General features: G+C 44.3%; 1 protein-coding gene across 1 annotated transcript in view; it reads right to left on the minus strand.

The window, feature by feature from the left end:
* Nucleotides 1-16,819, minus strand: part of LOC134612169 (uncharacterized) — a 118,623-nt gene that overhangs the window by 41,242 nt on the left and 60,562 nt on the right. The window contains exons 12-14 of the mRNA XM_063456525.1: nt 8,355-8,436; nt 4,219-4,304; nt 2,379-2,466 (exon numbers count right to left, since the gene is read on the minus strand). Coding sequence (XP_063312595.1) covers nt 2,379-2,466; nt 4,219-4,304; nt 8,355-8,436 — 256 coding nt within the window. The remainder of the gene's footprint in view (nt 1-2,378; nt 2,467-4,218; nt 4,305-8,354; nt 8,437-16,819) is intronic.

Genomic DNA, 16,819 nt, shown 5'->3' on the forward strand with positions numbered 1-16,819 from the left:
ATGAATGTAGTTTTGTGTGTTTTAGATAAAGTGTGTGTTTGTGTAGTGAATGCAGAGTGTTTGTGTTGTGGTTTTAGTGTGTGTATGGTGAATGCTGTGTGTGTTTGTGTTGTGGTTTAAGTGTGTGTATGGTGAATGCAGTGTGTGTGTTGTAGTTTTAGTGTGTGTATGGTGAATGCAGTGTGTGTTTGTGTTGTGGTTTTATTGTTTGTATGGTGAATGCAGTGTGTGTGTTGTAGTTTTAGTGTGTGTATGGTGAATGCAGTGTGTGTTTGTGTTGTGGTTTAAGTGTGTGTATGGTGAATGCAGTGTGTGTTTGTGTTGTGGTTTTAGTGTTTGTATGGTGAATGCAGTGTTTGTGTTGTAGTTTTAGTGTGTGTATGGTGAATGAAGTGTGTGTTTGTGTTGTGGTTTTAGTGTGTGTATGGTGAATGCAGCGTGTGTGTTGTGGTTTTAGTGTGTGTATGGTGAATGCAGTGTGTGTTTGTGTTGTGGTTTTAGTGTGCGTATGGTGAATGCAGTGCGTGTGTGTGTATGGTGAATACAGTGTGTGTGTTGTAGTTTTAGTGTGTGTATGGTGAATGCAGTGCGTGTTTGTGTTGTAGTTTTAGTGTGTGTATGGTGAATGAAGTGTGTGTTTGTGTTGTGGTTTTAGTGTGTGTATGGTGAATGCAGTGTGTGTGTTGTGGTTTTAGTGTGTGTATGGTGTATGCAGTGTGTGTTTGTGTTTTGGTTTTAGTGTGTGTTTGTGTTGTGGTTTTAGTGTGTGTATGCAGTGTGTGTGTTGTGGTTTTAGAGTGTGTATGCAGTGTGTGTGTGTGTTGTGGTTTTAGTGTGTGTATGCAGTGTGTGTGTGTTGTGGTTTTAGTGTGTGTATGCAGTGTGTGTGTGTTGTGGTTTTAGTGTGTGTATGCAGTGTGTGTGTTGTGGTTTTAGTGTGTGTATGCAGTGTGTGTGTTGTGGTTTTAGTGTGTGTATGCAGTGTGTGTTTTGTGGTTTTAGTGTGTGTATGCAGTGTGTGTTTTGTGGTTTTAGTGTGTGTATGCAGTGTGTGTGTTGTGGTTTTAGTGTGTGTATGCAGTGTGTGTGTTGTGGTTTTAGTGTGTGTATGCAGTGTGTGTGTTGTGGTTTTAGTGTGTGTATGCAGTGTGTGTGTTGTGGTTTTAGTGCGTGTATGCAGTGTGTGTGTTGTGGTTTTAGTGTATGTAAAATGGGGGGGGGGGGGTTGGGAGGGGAGCCATTTGGGAAATTTGACATTTTATCCCCCCCTCCCTGCTTCTTACCTGGCCAGGGAGGGGGGAGATTGCATCCCTGGTGGTCCGGTGGTATAGTGGAGGGAGCCAGCCGCTGTAGAATGCAGACGGGGACCAGCCAGCACATCCTTACTCTCCAGCAGCTCCTGCCTGTAAGTCTCGCGAGCTGTGCCTGTTTGCCGCGCGGAGCGTTGCCATGGTAACCCGTGACAACGCTCTGCCGGCCGCGGAGCTCGCGAGACTTACAGGCAGGAGCAGCTGGAGAGTAAGGATGTGTTGGCTGGTCCCCCGTCTACATTCTACAGGTAGCCGGGGCCCGAGGTGAACATATAGATAGCGATAATCGCTATCTATATGAGCACAAATAGAATGTGGGGCCCGGGACTCCCTGAGCGGTCCGGGCCCCCCAGGACCGCCGGGCCCATGACAACCGTTATGGTTGTCATGCCCTGATGGCGGCCCTGTTCTGACCTGTTGAGCTCCTTATTACATTTTTTATTTTTGTCTTTTTGCTATAATTAAAACTAAAATCGGTTTGAAAAAATTGTACAAATTTCCACCATGTCAGATTTAGTCCACTTGTAGAGACATGGCAGTAAACAGAGCATCTAGACCAGGGGTAGGCAGCCTTCGGCACTCTATATGTTAGGGACTACATCTCTTATAATGCTCTTTCAGTCACAATGCTGAAAAAGCATCAAGGTAAATGAAGCCCAACTACAGCTGGAGTGTTGGAGGGTGCCTACCCCTGGTCTAGACTGAAATAGGGACAATATACAAACTTCTGAGAATAATCAATTCTATGACCACTACACTTACTGTCTTAAGTGCTAGGTATAATTTTGGAGCTCCATAACTAGTCCCCCGTTTTTCATACTCTGATGTAGTAGATATTTTTGTTAGTGAAAAAATTATAAGAAGGAATTTTTTTAATGTCTTCACTAAAACTTGAACAATATTGTCATCAAATGAGCTGCATATTCTTTCTGGGTGTCGACACAACTTGTGTGTGATGTGAAGGTAAATTATATAATCAGATTCCAAAAATATTTGCATTTAAAATAAAATATGGTGCGTGTCACATGAATAAAATTATACCTTTAATTATAAATATATAAAACTCACTTGGCTGCCTATCTGAGGGATTAATGAGCCTCATCCCCATGACATCATTAAAATCGGTTTCTTCATTTGTTCCTCCAAATATGAATAGCTGTGAAAACATAGTATGCAATAATAGTGTATATTTTATTGGATTTTGATTTGTTTACTAATAAAAAGTATATATAAAAAGTAATTAGGTATATAAAAAACACAAAATCTTGCAATGGAATGTTTTACCAATACTGATATGGAATAGAAGTAAACATCCCGATATGCATTTAAGGAGAATGTTCCAATGCATTGTTAAATATTAAATGTTAATATACGAGATGTTTATAGGGACACAAATAGGCTTATATGGCTATATTGAGAATTGCAAATTTTACAAAAACAAATTTTAAAGAAATCTGCAATTTTGCTATTTTGCCATCCTCACAATTTTGGTCTAAAATGTCTAATGGACATATAAATTCAAGAAAATTCTCAAGATCTGCCTCCCTGGATGTTTTTGTTATGTACCATCCATATATCTAGACATCAAGATCCTTTAAATTCAGAATGGAAAGGCATGAGCAACGTTAAAAACCTAGTGCAAGTTGTTGTAGAATATAGACAAATTGATGAAGACACATACTAAAAATGTATATGACATTTTACGATAATGCATGATATTTTACAATCAGATCAATCCACTAATCAGTGATTTGGCAACTAACTTACAAAATGTAGGAAATAATATGTAAGTTGGAAAAAACATATATTATTGTGGCTGAGATAACATGATGGTTCTGACATAATGTGAATAAATGATGGCAACTGTATTCCGTAAGTATGTGATATGGATGATATTTAACATGCTATTGTTGTAGGTGATATGGGTCCAATTTGCATGCTAGTTGCGATGGATAACACATTGTTTCCATATGTAATGCATATGTGTGTTTATGAAGGTGACTGTGGCAGGGTGGTTGTGACAGAGTGAATGTGTGTGACAGGGTGAGTGTGAAAGGGTGACTGACAATGTGACTGTGTGTATGGGGTAAGAGTGTGGTGTGAACGTGACATAGTGACTGTGACATGGTGACTGTGTATGAGTGGTTAGTGTGGTGGTAATGTGATAGGGTGACTGAGTGTGTGCGGTGAGGGGGCAATTGAGTGCTGGAGAGGGGGTGATGTCACAGGGTTAGTATGTGTTGGTGTGAGGGGGTGATGTGACACAGCTCCTTGCTGTGTTTTACACAGAGTTTGGGAGATGTGATATCATGTTACCCCTCCTCTCTGTGCTCTGTGCGACAGGTCAGACAGGCAGGAAGAACGAGCCTCTGATCTTCTCCTGTTCACTCCTCATAATTAGGTGCTTCAGTTCTGGCCAGCCGCACAGAGGAGTAATAAATACAGACAGTAACAGTTCATCTCTCTCATGTTTAGAGTGTTGTGGCTTTGCTGAAATGTGAACTTCAGGAACTCTAATATAGGCATAATTTGCAAACAAAATTTAATTGCAAACAAATTTAATTGCCAATTATGCAAATTGTATATGTACAATTGCGGGGTATGAATGCATACTCAGGCAATCGTGTATACACAAGTGTTGAGGTGAAGGGATAAAATAAGAAGAGCATCGCTACATACAAGATAAACTGATTTTGTCTGAAGATGCACATTTGTTTTGTAAAACAAAACAAAAATGTTTACAGGTAAATATATTTTACTTACCACTACATTTAATGTATGATAGGTGATGTGCCAGGACTGTCATGACAACATAGTATTTGACAAAACACCTTGTAATGAAGGAGTTAATGCATATTGATGTGTTAATATTGTACATATTCAACTTATTGTCTACATTCATACCTACCTGACTGTGCAGTACAAAGGCTGTGTGTTTATATCTGCAAGATGGAGGAATTCCAAAATATAGTGGGACCTTCCATTTCATCTTTGCTATAAATTACGAGACAATGAATACTGTCAATAAACCAAATAGTAAATTTCTTAGTATTAAGTATGACACGTCTTTAGACCAAATGGAGGCACTGATTGTTACAGCATAAGCTGTGGCGTAAAAGAAAATGAAGATGCAATTGATCTTTGTATGTGATCAAAGCGGTTTGATTTAAGATTTGAAAAAAAAAAGTACAGGTGTTTGATATTCCTTATGCATGGCTCTCATTAGATACTTTATTATTTAAATTGTTTCTGTTGACTTCCTTTTGCCCAGATTGATTGTGGCATCAGGTTGTAAACAACAATGTCGTATGTGCACTAGTATATAATATACACTGTTCTAACTAAAATACATTTATCTGATTGCAGATAACTGATCATGATTTTTGGAGTTGCAGGATTATATTTTTGAGTTGTCCTTTGGTTAAAGGACCACTGGTCTGCGTGACTCTAGTGGAATCATGCTTACATTCAGGCCCGGACTGCCCATCAGGAAAACGGGAAAAATCTCCTCTGCATGGACCGTAGGGGAGATTTGTAGAGATTTATGAGAACGGAAGGTAGGAATTGAGCACGCCTGGCAGCCTCAGTCTTCTCCCGAGCTCAGATATTATCAGAGCGTTGCCATGGTAACCCGCTAAGGTATCCTGCGGGTCAAAGCTCTGAAGCACTGGTGCTCGCAAGAGGGAGAGACATGGTCTATAACAGAACAAATAAACAGCCCACTAAATAACCAGGTATCATCATCACTGTGCTCCCTCTCCCCTGAAAGGTAATAAGGGGGAGGGGGTGTAAGTGTGATATAATATTAAATAGTTACATAGCTTAAAAGAGACTTGCGTCCATCAAGTTCAGCCTTCCTCACATATATTTTTGCTGTTGATCCAAAAGAAGACAAAAAAACCTAGTCTGAAGTGCTTCTAATTGTTCAACAAACTAGGACAAAATTCCTTCTTGACCCCAAAATAGCAGTCAGATGTCTCCTTGGATCAAGCAGGTATTACCCCACTAATTAGAAATGATATCCCTGTATGTTATGTTTTTGCAAGAATTTATCCAATTGCAGTTTGAACATCTGTAATGACTCTGATAAAACCACCTCTTCAGGCAGAGAATTCCATATCCGTATTGCTCTTACTGTAAAAAAACTTTTTCTTTGCCTCAAATGCAATCTCCTTTCTTCCAGCCTAAATGTGTGACCTTGTGTCCTATGTATAGCCTTGTTTATGAATAGATTTCCAGATAGTGGTTTGTACTGGCCCCCAAACATTATATTTGTATAATGTTATCATATCCCCTCTGAGACGCCGTTTTTCCAAAAAGAGATATACATTTTTTAACCTTTCTTCGTAACTAAAATGCTCCATTCCTTTTATCAATTTTGTAGTTCGTCTCTGCACTTTCTAGTGCCATGATATTCTTCTTTAGAACAGGTGCCCAAAATTGCACCGCATATTCAAAGTGTGGTCTTACCAGCGATCTATAAAGAGGCAAAATTATATTTTCATCCCGAGAATTTATGCCCCTATTTATACATGACAAAACTTTACTGGCCTTAGCAACTGCAGATTGACATTGCATATTGCTGCCTAATTTGTTGTCTACAATTCCCATATCCTTCTCGTGTGTGGTTATTCCTAATTCACTACCATTTAGGGTGTAAATTGCTTGTGCATTCTTGACCACAAAGTGCATAACTTAGCATTTCTCTGCATTAGATTTCATCTGCCATTTTAGTGCCCAGTCCCCCAATCTATCCAAATCCCTCTGCAGCAAAGCAATATCCTGCTCACATTTTATTATTTTACAAAGTTTTGTGTCATCTGCAAACACTGAAACCTGACTTTCAATGCCTATTTCAAGATCATTTATAAATATATTAAATAGAAGCGGTCCCAAAACAGAATCCTGAGGGACACTACTTATCACTTTTGTCCAGCCTGAAAATTTACCATTAATGACAACTTGTTGTACTCTATCCTTAAGCCAATGTTCTACCCAAGAACAAGAATATTCATAATTTAGTTTGAAGACTAACCTATTGTGAGGAGCCGTATCGAATGCCTTGGCAAAATCCAAGTAGATCACATGCACTGCAACACCCTGATCTATACCTCTACTTACTTCTTCGTAGAATGCAATTAGGTTAATTTGACATGATCTATGTTTCATAAAACCATGTTGATTATTGCTAATAACAAAGTTCTTCCCAATTAATTCCTGAATATTATCCCTTAATAACCCTTCAAATATTTAACCAGTCACAGAAGTTAAGCTCATAGGTCTATAATTTCCAGGCAAGGATTTTGAACCATTTTTAAATATAGGAACGACATCTGCCTTCCTCCAATCTCCGGTACAATACCTGAAACAAAAGAATCTTGAAAAATTAAATACAGAGGTTCACTTATTTCCCCACTTAGTTCCTTAAATACTTGTGGGTGAATACCGTCAGGCCCCAGAGCTTTATTTACATAATTTTTTTAAACTGCTGTAGCACCTTGTCTCGAGTCATCCAATCACAAGTCATCTGCAAGTTTTTTTGCAGCAATCCTTTGCATATCTCTTGCCATAGGATCCTCATTAATATAAACTGAAGAAAATTGTTATTTAAAATTTCTGCCTTTTCCTGGTCTTCATTAGCAAACAGACCCATCTATGTTTCCAGTGTACCTACACTTTAATTTTTTGTTTTTTAGAATTGATGTACTTGAAAAAAAAATTCAAGGTTGGTTTTGCATTCTTTGGCTATCAATTTCTTATTTTCTAGTTTAGCCACTTTAATTGCCTTTTTGCAAGCCTTACTGGCTTCCTTATATCTTCTATAAGATGCCTCTGATTTGTCCGATATAAATGCTTATTATACATAATATATAAGATAATTATATAAGATATATATAGAATTTTTTAATTATTAAATGAATTAAGCCACAATCAGGCTGTCCTTTCCTCCCAGTCGGCCGACATTACAGGGGTCCGGTCGCTGTCTTAAAGTACCGCGGCACCTGACTGGGCCCCTGTTCAGTAGTAATGTTTCCCTGATGCTATAATCATGGCACCAGGGAAACATTCTGTGGCACCCCTGTGTGCACCTCGTGGCGCCCCAGGGCGCTGCAGCACACAGTTTGAGATCCGCTGCTCTATACAATCTATAAACACACCATATATCCCCTGCACTCAAATACACACAGTACACAAACTGTATACCACCTAAACATACACTACACTCCCTGCACTCACAGTCTATACCCCCTAACACACACACATTGCAGCACCTATGCAAGTATGTGCACTACGATGCCTATACACATACATACACCATGGCACCTAGATATACACACAATGCAACTCCCTGCATCCCCCAAGTACATAATACAGTATGTCCTTACATGCGCACACAACACCCCTAGGCCCACCAATTCTACATGCACACACATACTTTACAGCCCAATAACACACACACTACAGCCCGTACACCCTTACACACTACAACACAAACTGTCTCCTCTACACACATGCAATCTCACAAGCAAACTACAAACACATACAGCAGCACAGGGAACATCCACACATATGCACAACACACTTTAACAGCCTTTTTTTCTCTAGTATCCCACTACTGAGGACACAAGAGACAAATCACTAGCAAAAACAGTGCATGTTTACGTTGCACAAAAATCTCCAGGAAATACCCTCCACTCCAGAGAACTGCATGCTCTAGAGGGGCAGCACACTAACAAACTTATTTGGTGATGACATAGCGTGCCCTCTTTCTGGTCCCATCCCTCCTAGTGGGCTGCTCTGCCTTTAACTGCACGGGCTGAATGTTTGTCTCAGTTTACATTGCAGGGTTAAATATACCTTTAGTGGCTGTCTACCCGGGGGAACCTGTAGTGATAGGACTAATGCCCTTATGATGCTTAGCCAGCCTTCAGTCCACGTTTTATTACTGCACTTTTACTATAGCTTTTAAATTACAAACTTTCCAGCATAGTAACTGTGTGTTATTCTGTTACAGTATAAGAGTTTAAGCACTTTATTCCTTACCCAGACTTAACTTCATGATGTTAGCCTTTAATATTTTGGCTCCATGATCAGATTCTTGAATTCCTCCAAAGAGATATATATCCTTTTAAAGTAAAAAGAAATAAAATGAGGTATTATTTACTACAACAATGAATAATATATTGTTGCAAGTGGAATATTACTTTAAATTGTAAACCTGTGTTTCCCAAACCTTTTAGGCTGTGGCTCTGTACACAATTTTTTTAACAATAAAAACCAATGAAAACGGTACCTGCGCACTATACCAAATCCCTATGCATAAATAACTGGAGGTTTTTAATATCACTCATATTACCATTGAGTGAGTGTAAGCCATGTCAAACCAAAACATTTGGGCTGGTGTGTACTATAATCAGTGCTGCTGTCCAGGAGTAGTGGGAGTTTGAGCCCAGGACTTATTTTTGTTTATTTATATTTGCTTTTGTATTACACCAGCGGTTCCCAAACTTTGCACCGCGATGACCTGGAGTGCTGTGACTGGCATACAGAGGTGCAGCGGAATGTTTTCCCGGTACTATGCACCATGGCCCACACAATCAGGGGTCCCATCGGGTGACCCATTCACTTAGGGCATCCCGATGGGTATTGGTGCTTTATTGCTGAACAGGGGCCCAGTCGCACTCTTAAAGGGTATATGCAAGCTGGGAGGAAGTGACTGCCTGTCATTTCCTCCCAGTTCCCTGCAAAGAGCGCTGTGATGGAGGAAGAGGAGGCAGCAGCACAGGCAAAAGCAGCATGAGGGGAGAGGAGAACGAAGATTGAGCTTCTTCAGACCCCTTACTCTCATCAGCCATCAGCAGGACCAGAACCCCAAGCAAGCCTCTCTCCAGGACACAAAAGCTAACAGATAAAATAAACTATCACATGTATGTGTTTATGTATATATCAGTGGTGTATCTGTGTCAAGGTGTGTTTGTCCTGTTTGTCAGTGTGTGCATCTGTGTGTGTATATGTCCGTGTGTGTGTGCGCGAACGTACATCTGTGTGCCAGGATGTGCATCTTTAGGTGTGTGTTTGTCAGTGTGTGTATCTGTGTGTCATGGTGTGTGCCATTGTTAATTTTGGCTGCAAATTTAAATTTAGTTTTAGTCAGTCTTTTGACTAAAAAGCCATTTTAGTTTGTCTTATTTTAGTCATCTGAATTGTTTTAGTTTTAGTCTAGTTTTAGTCGACTAAATCTCCAGTAGATTTTAGTTGTCTAAATCTGCTTGAGATTTTAGTTGACACAACTAAAATCTAATGGGTTTAGTTAAAGCCTCATTTCCTCAGTCCCTCTGTGTCTCTTTGTGTCCTCTCAGCACCTCTAGTTGTCTTTCTCTTTTGCCCCTCTGTGCAGTGTTAATTTTGGCAGAAAATTTCAATCTAGTTTTACTCATAGTCTTTTGACTAAAAAGCCATTTTAGTTTTAGTCATCTGAATTGTTTTAGTTTTAGTCTAGTTTTAGTCAACTAAATCTCAAAAATATTAGTCGACTAAAATTGTTAGTCGACAAAATTAACACTGGTGTGTGCATGTGTCAGTGTGCATTTGTCAAAAGAAAAAAAAAGGGTGTGCGTTTGTGTGTGTGTATGGCGGTGTATGTGTGTGTGAAGGTATGTGCATGTGTCAGAGTGTGTATGTGTCAGTGTGTTAACGTGTAAGTATGTATGTGTTAGTGTACGTGTATACATCCAAGCAATCAAACATATATCTGCAATCTAACACAAATATTACATACAAACACACCCTTGCATTCAAACTCCAAATATATACAAACACACCCCTTCATTCAAACACCAATACTACACACAGATGTATATCCGCTTTTAAAAGTGAACATTACATCCAAACATACTGTGGTGGAATCTAGGTAAAAATAAATTTAGTAGGCCGAGATTACCACGTGGCATGTGTACGTGCACATGCTGACGTATCGGTCGGTTGGTTGCACGTGGCAAGATACGATCAGTAGTGTACGGAGCATGTGCGAGAATACAGGATGTAGTATTCCCCTCCTCCATTGTGCTGGACAAGCCATGCGGTCGAACAGGAAGTTAATTCTTATTTGTTTTGATTGGTCAAGAGAATGTGCGGGTGGAGCTTAATATGGGAGGAGTTATATGCCTATATAAGGAGCCTGCACTATTGTCCGGGGCTCAGAACTTGTTGTATTTTGGTGACATTAGTCCCTCTGAGTCCCGATCGGTGAACCGAATAAAGAATCTCTTCCTTCCTGAAGAAACCTGTGTCCATCTCTCTGTGCTTGGCTTCCGTCAGTTTCTCCGGTATCAATACCACTGCAATCAAATGCAAACATTACATACAAACACATCCCTGTATTAAAACCCCAAAATCATATACAAGTACCCCTTCAATCAAACACCATACTATAGTGCCAGTATAAGCCGTAGCTGTAAAGATATACAACCTAGAATATTGTTTTGACCTGGGGCGCCTTGGAAACATGCTGAAATATTAGGTGCGCCTTGAACATAAAAAGTTTGGGAACCACTGTATTACACAGCCATGTTACTCTGCTGCTGCCCACCCCATGTGTCCCCTATTCAGGGTTAATAAGTATGTAGGGTTTTTACTTTCTAGCTGAAAGCAGCAAGGTAAATTGAAAGACTTGATCATTATTTTTCCAATATGAAAGATGCACTCTTAAGACTACTTCTAAATAAAGAAAATATTTTTCAAGCAGACATGTGGCAGCATACAATGTTTCATCGATCTTGTGAAATCCTGTGAAATATCCCGTAATGGGATTGAAAAATTGACTGCACGTTGCATGTTGCTTGTTTGCTGAAAGTAAAGAAGAGTGTCGGAGCACCTTATCGTCAGGGGTTAAAACATTTTCCAATGGTTTACCCCAAAGTTGGTCTTTCAATTCAATGCCCAACAAAGTTGCCTCCTGACTTTTTCCCAGTCACCCCAGAATAAGACAGGCTGTCATCCTATCACATGCTGCACAGAAAAACCTTCCTCATACTGTGATTTGACCTCTGAAGGTGAGAGAACAACTGGACAGTTCTGAGCCAAAACAGCTTCAATATGCAAAATTTGTTATGGTTGTGCAATTTGTAAGTGTTCCAAGCACCAAAACAACTTTAGCTCCAGGGATACTCTAAGCACCAAAACAACTTGAGCTTAACAGGCAGTTTTGGTGTATAGGTCATGCCCCTGCAGTGTTAATGCCCAATTATCTGCCACTTAAAAATTAAATCACTTTTGTTTCTGTCTACGCAGACCTAGCCACTCCTCCTCTGTGTGACTCAACCAGCTTACATTAAAAAAATGTTTCATGATGGAGCGTGGCCTGGACGAGCATGGTGCAGGACGCAATCTAAGCTAGCTCCGCACCCCAGGCCGAAAACCCCGCAATCACCAGCGGCATATAGGTGAAATATGGTCCGGAACAAGAGGCCCAACACCCCGGGACCGGCAGGGACCGTTTCCCCAAGACGCAACACTGGACCGATGGACGAGTTTATCGCCACACCGTCAGATCTGAGAGGGCCGCGATCGGCCGACAAAATGGCGCCCGCGTCCCCGGGCTCGGAGAGTGCGGGAGAATCCTCTGCAGCAGGTACCCAAATGAGTGAACTGGCCCAGATACAAGCCGAGCTTACCCAGATCTCTGCGAAAATGCTCACAAAGGCGGACACAGGCTCAATAGCACAGGAGCTGCGGGCAGCATTACGAGAGGAGCTGGCAGGCCTGAGGACGGATCTCACTGCCTTAGAACAGAGAGTGGATGAGGTGGATACAGCCGCCCAGGGATGTGAGGACCAACATAGGGCAACCGAGGTTGCAGTAACCAGACAGGGTAACCTCTTGATCACCCTCCGCAGGCAGGTGGAGGATATGGAAAACAGAAGTAGGCGTAAGAATATCCGAATACGCGGCCTGCCAGAAACCGAGACGGAAGATGAACCCCTCCATGCCTGTCTGTGCGCCCTATTTACACAGGTACTGGGGGAAGCTGCACCCGAGGAAATCCGCATGGATCGCGCTCACAGAGCACTGGGACCAGCGAGAAGAGACGGCAGCCCCAGAGATGTAATTTGCTGTATGACCATGCAGGACCAAAGAGACATGATCATGACTGCTGCTAGGGATAGGCCCTCCATATTGTTCCGCGGAGGGGAAATATCCCTATACCAGGACTTATCAAGTTTAACGCTGGACGCCAGGAGAGCGCTGCGCCCGGTAACGGGTATGCTACGAAACAAAAGGATCCCATATCGCTGGGGCTTCCCCTTCAGCCTCCAAGCAAAACACGGCAACACATGGATCACGGCCCACTGGCCAGAAGAGGTCGCCTTATGAGGACCCTTAACCTACCACTGGTGAGAGTGCACAACTGGATTCTAGATGAAGCAATAGCAGCAAGGAGAGACCCGCTGAATGCTTCCAACCCAGCGGTCCCACCTACAGAACGGGCCACCAGACCACACTGCAGGGGGGGGGTCCAAACGGCCCAGAAGAATGATACTTTAGCAGCCGGCCCGGGCCGACAAGGGACGGGTAAGCCGGGGAAAATAACTGGGAACGGGGCTGATAGCACACATGCAGGGACAGATGGCTGTGGGAAGGGAGTCTCTGGGACTTTGTTGGGTTGGGGGAATGGGTGAGGAATGCGACCTGCAAGGGACATGGAGCTGATGAAGGGCTCGGGCCTGTAGAGAGACCACAGGGGCAACTCCCCTATTAAGAACGCTAACACCCAGGGGATGACTTGAAGGACATGGCTAGAGGTACACAGCGACTGGTCCCATATTAAAAAGAACTTTACTAGAGGTACAAGTGGGTTAGCAGAAAGCCCTGGCTAACACATCACAGCGCGGGTTTCTTTGGGAGGGTTAAGGGAGGGCAATTACCCACGCAGTGCCCCGGACGCAAGCACAGGCCGACTTCGGTCCCCTGGGCCCTGGCCTGCAAGCTCAGAGAGTATAGAAGGGGGTCATCCCCGGAAGGACAACCAGGACATACCCCGATGCCACCCACTAACCCTAGTGACTACAAGCATAATAACCGTTGCAGTACCGAATATTCTGGGGGGGACCGGGGGTGGGGAGGGAGATGTCCGGGATATTACGTAGTGGGACTTGTAAACAGTGTATGATTGAATGTACTAACCTAACCTTACTTTTTGTCCCTCTGAAATGCACTCGAGATCACCGGGGGGGAGGGGGAGAGGGGGAGAGGGGGAGAGGGGGGAGGGGTGACGGAGAAGGTGAAACCCCAGGAATCACAGGGAAAAACACTGTACGAGGTGGGCGGGGAACCGCAATAGGGCTGGGGGTCCAGGGAGCACTATACACTTGCAGCTGCCGTACTACCCCCCCACAAAGGACTGAGCGTATCGGTATGACAGCGTGGTGGGCGATGACAATTGCCCCTGCACGACTCTCCCCACACTAAACGTATAAGATTACACCCACAACGCTCTTAGTGACGCGGACACAATTGTGCTGGGGGTTGCTCCAGCGCCCCCGCGCTACTATGTAGACCAGACGGTAGCGCTCAGCGCCATACTCCTCTCCACCCTACTCCCGGACATACGGAACCGACTCGCCCCGACTACTGGCCCATGCTTTGTGGTATCTATACCGGCCCCCCTGGAACATGTTGACAGGGGATGTGCCCCCCCCCTCCCCTGGCTCAGACTAAACCTGAACAGGGAGCAATACCCACAGCCAGGGATCCCATGAGATGAGTCAATCACCGCAAATCGCAAAGAGACAACCCAAGCCCCCAGTATAACTGAGATTGATCACAGTTCCGTTTCCCTTATGCCTCCCAATGCACTCTGCTTGCCTCGGCCTGGGGGAGGAGAAGTGGACGGTTTAACTACTGTAGTTCCTTGGGTACACATAACGACAAGGGACACAGACAAAACCGGCACCTGTGCTGGTGCTCCCGGGTTTAGACCCCAGTGATAGACACCACTGTGAAATTGGTGCGGGCGGTGTGGGCCACCCTTTCGAGGTACCCCACACGTCACCCTTACCTTAGGTGTAAAGTAACCACAGTTACATTACGACACACACATCCACACACACACACAGACCTCTAGCGCTTTCTACCCCTTCCCCCACCCCCTCATCCCCGTCACCTCCTGCACCCACCCTATCTTCCCCCATCCCCAGAGACCATGGGCTCGAGGTTCGATCCCACCCCTCTCCGTCTCTGGTCGGAGGTTGAACGTGCCGGAGCGAAGGTCACATCTCTTGCGTTCCTTGGGAGCCGCGAGGACGTCCATCGCATTTTTGCAAGAGACTCATTTCCGAGGAGACTCAGCCCTGACTCTTAAGGACGCAGGTTACCCCCAGGGATACTTCGCCAATCACCCGACTGCCAAGAAAGCTGGGGTGGCAATATTGTTTGCCCGTACGGTACCGTTCAAATGTAAGGATACACTGACCGACGACACGGGTCGGTTCCTCTTCCTCAATGGCTCAATAGCGGGTACCACCTACACGCTAGCCACCATCTATGCCCCAAACGCCCGACAGCATAGGTTCCTGAGGGGGACCCTCCGTAAGTTGGAAAGATTCCGGGAAGATCTGCTGATCGTGGCAGGAGACCTGAATCTGTCCCTTGACCCACGAGTCGACACATCCCGACTAGTTCTATATCGGCCCACTGTCTGCAGTCCGTCCGGACAGACCTACGCGGCGCCAGCCTAGCGGACTGCTGGAGGGTCCTTCATCCAACCGATAGGGACTACTCTTATTTCTCCACGGTACACAGGCACTATAGCAGGCTAGACTATATCTTCATAGCTCAGGAGTTCTTGTCTTTGCTTCTCAATATGGAGATTGGACTGCAGGGCTGGTCGGACCATTCCCCCATCGTGGCAAGCATCAAGTCCCCGTTATTCCGACCCAGAGACCGACAATGGAGGATGAACGAATCAATTCTTAATGATGGGCCCACGGCAGTGGACATCCGAGCGGCGCTAGTCACATATTTTGAAGAGAACGACACCCCTGAAGTGTCCGCTTTGACGATCTGGGAGGCACATAAATACGCTATCCGGGGACACCTAATCAAAGTGAGCACGAGAAGAAAGAAGGAGCAGTAACGACGCACGGACGAACTGCTTAAACTGATAGCGGACCTCGAGGGTCTTCACAAAGCCACACAATCGGATGATAGCTACAAAGAGCTATTGGAGAACAGGAAGCAGCTGCGTGATATTCTGCACCAAAAGCTGCGGTATCCGATCGGAAAATCTCAACGCTTCTTCTATGAATACTCGGGTAAGTGCGGACGATTACTGGCTAGGACCTTACCAAAACAACGGAGAATGTGCTACATCACTAAAATCAAGCCCAAAGACCAGCAGGTGACACAACTACCAGAGAAAATTACAGAGACATTCAGGGGGTTCTATGAAGACCTCTACAACCTTCCTACGGAGCAGTCGGAAGAGGCAGGACTTTGCAAAAACAGACGGATCACAGATTACCTACAACAACATCTCACTACCTCACTAAGCCGAGAGGCGGCGGAGGAACTGGAGGCGCAATAACATTGGAAGAACTACAAATCACACTGAAAAGCTTGAAATTGAACAAAGCGCCTGGTCCAGACGGCCTGCCGGTGCGATACCTGAAGGAGTTCAGCGATGTGCTCCTACCACAGCTTCTACTGGGCCTCAACTCGATACTGGACAGAGGAACATTTCCAAGAGACCCCCTTCTGGCGACGATAACAGTTATCCCTAAAGAGGGCAAGGACCCGACCAACTGCGCAAGCTACAGGTCGATCTCACTTTTAACGCAGACCTGAAGCTGTTCACGAAGATAATAGCAACATGCATAGGAAGTGTACTGCCGGAATTGGTGCACCCTGACCAAGTGGGTTTTGTCCCGGGACGGGAGGCGAGGGATAACACCACGCGCGCACTGAATGTCATCCACGCGGCGAAACAAGCGACACAGAAGATCCTTCTCCTGTCCACGGATGCAGAGAAGGCTTTTGACCGCGTGGATTGGCAATTTATGATGGCAACGCTACAAGCCATGGGTTTTGGCCCTCGTCTGATGACCTGGATCACGTCCCTGTACACTACGCCTACTGACAGGGTCCGAATTAATGGAGCACTCTCCGCACCGGTACACATTCACAATGGTACACGACAAGGGTGCCCTCTCTCCCCCCTCCTGTTTGCCCTCTCCCTGGAACCTTTCCTGGGGGCGGTCAGGCGGGACGGGGGAATAGAGGGCTTCACCCTACGGGGAGAGGTACATAAGGTGGCCGCATATGCGGATGACATGCTATTTTTCATTAGCAATCCGTTGGTTTCACTCCCGAACCTTCTGAAGGCCTTAAAGGAATATGGTCAGTTATCGAATCTAAAGCTGAACACGGACAAATCGGAAGCACTTCCCATAACTCTGAGCGCGGACACCATCGCCCACCTGCGAACACAGTTCGCTTTCACATGGTGCCAA

This window comes from Pelobates fuscus, chromosome 5 (genome assembly GCF_036172605.1).
Source record: "Pelobates fuscus isolate aPelFus1 chromosome 5, aPelFus1.pri, whole genome shotgun sequence".
NCBI classification, from domain to species: Eukaryota; Metazoa; Chordata; class Amphibia; order Anura; family Pelobatidae; genus Pelobates; species Pelobates fuscus.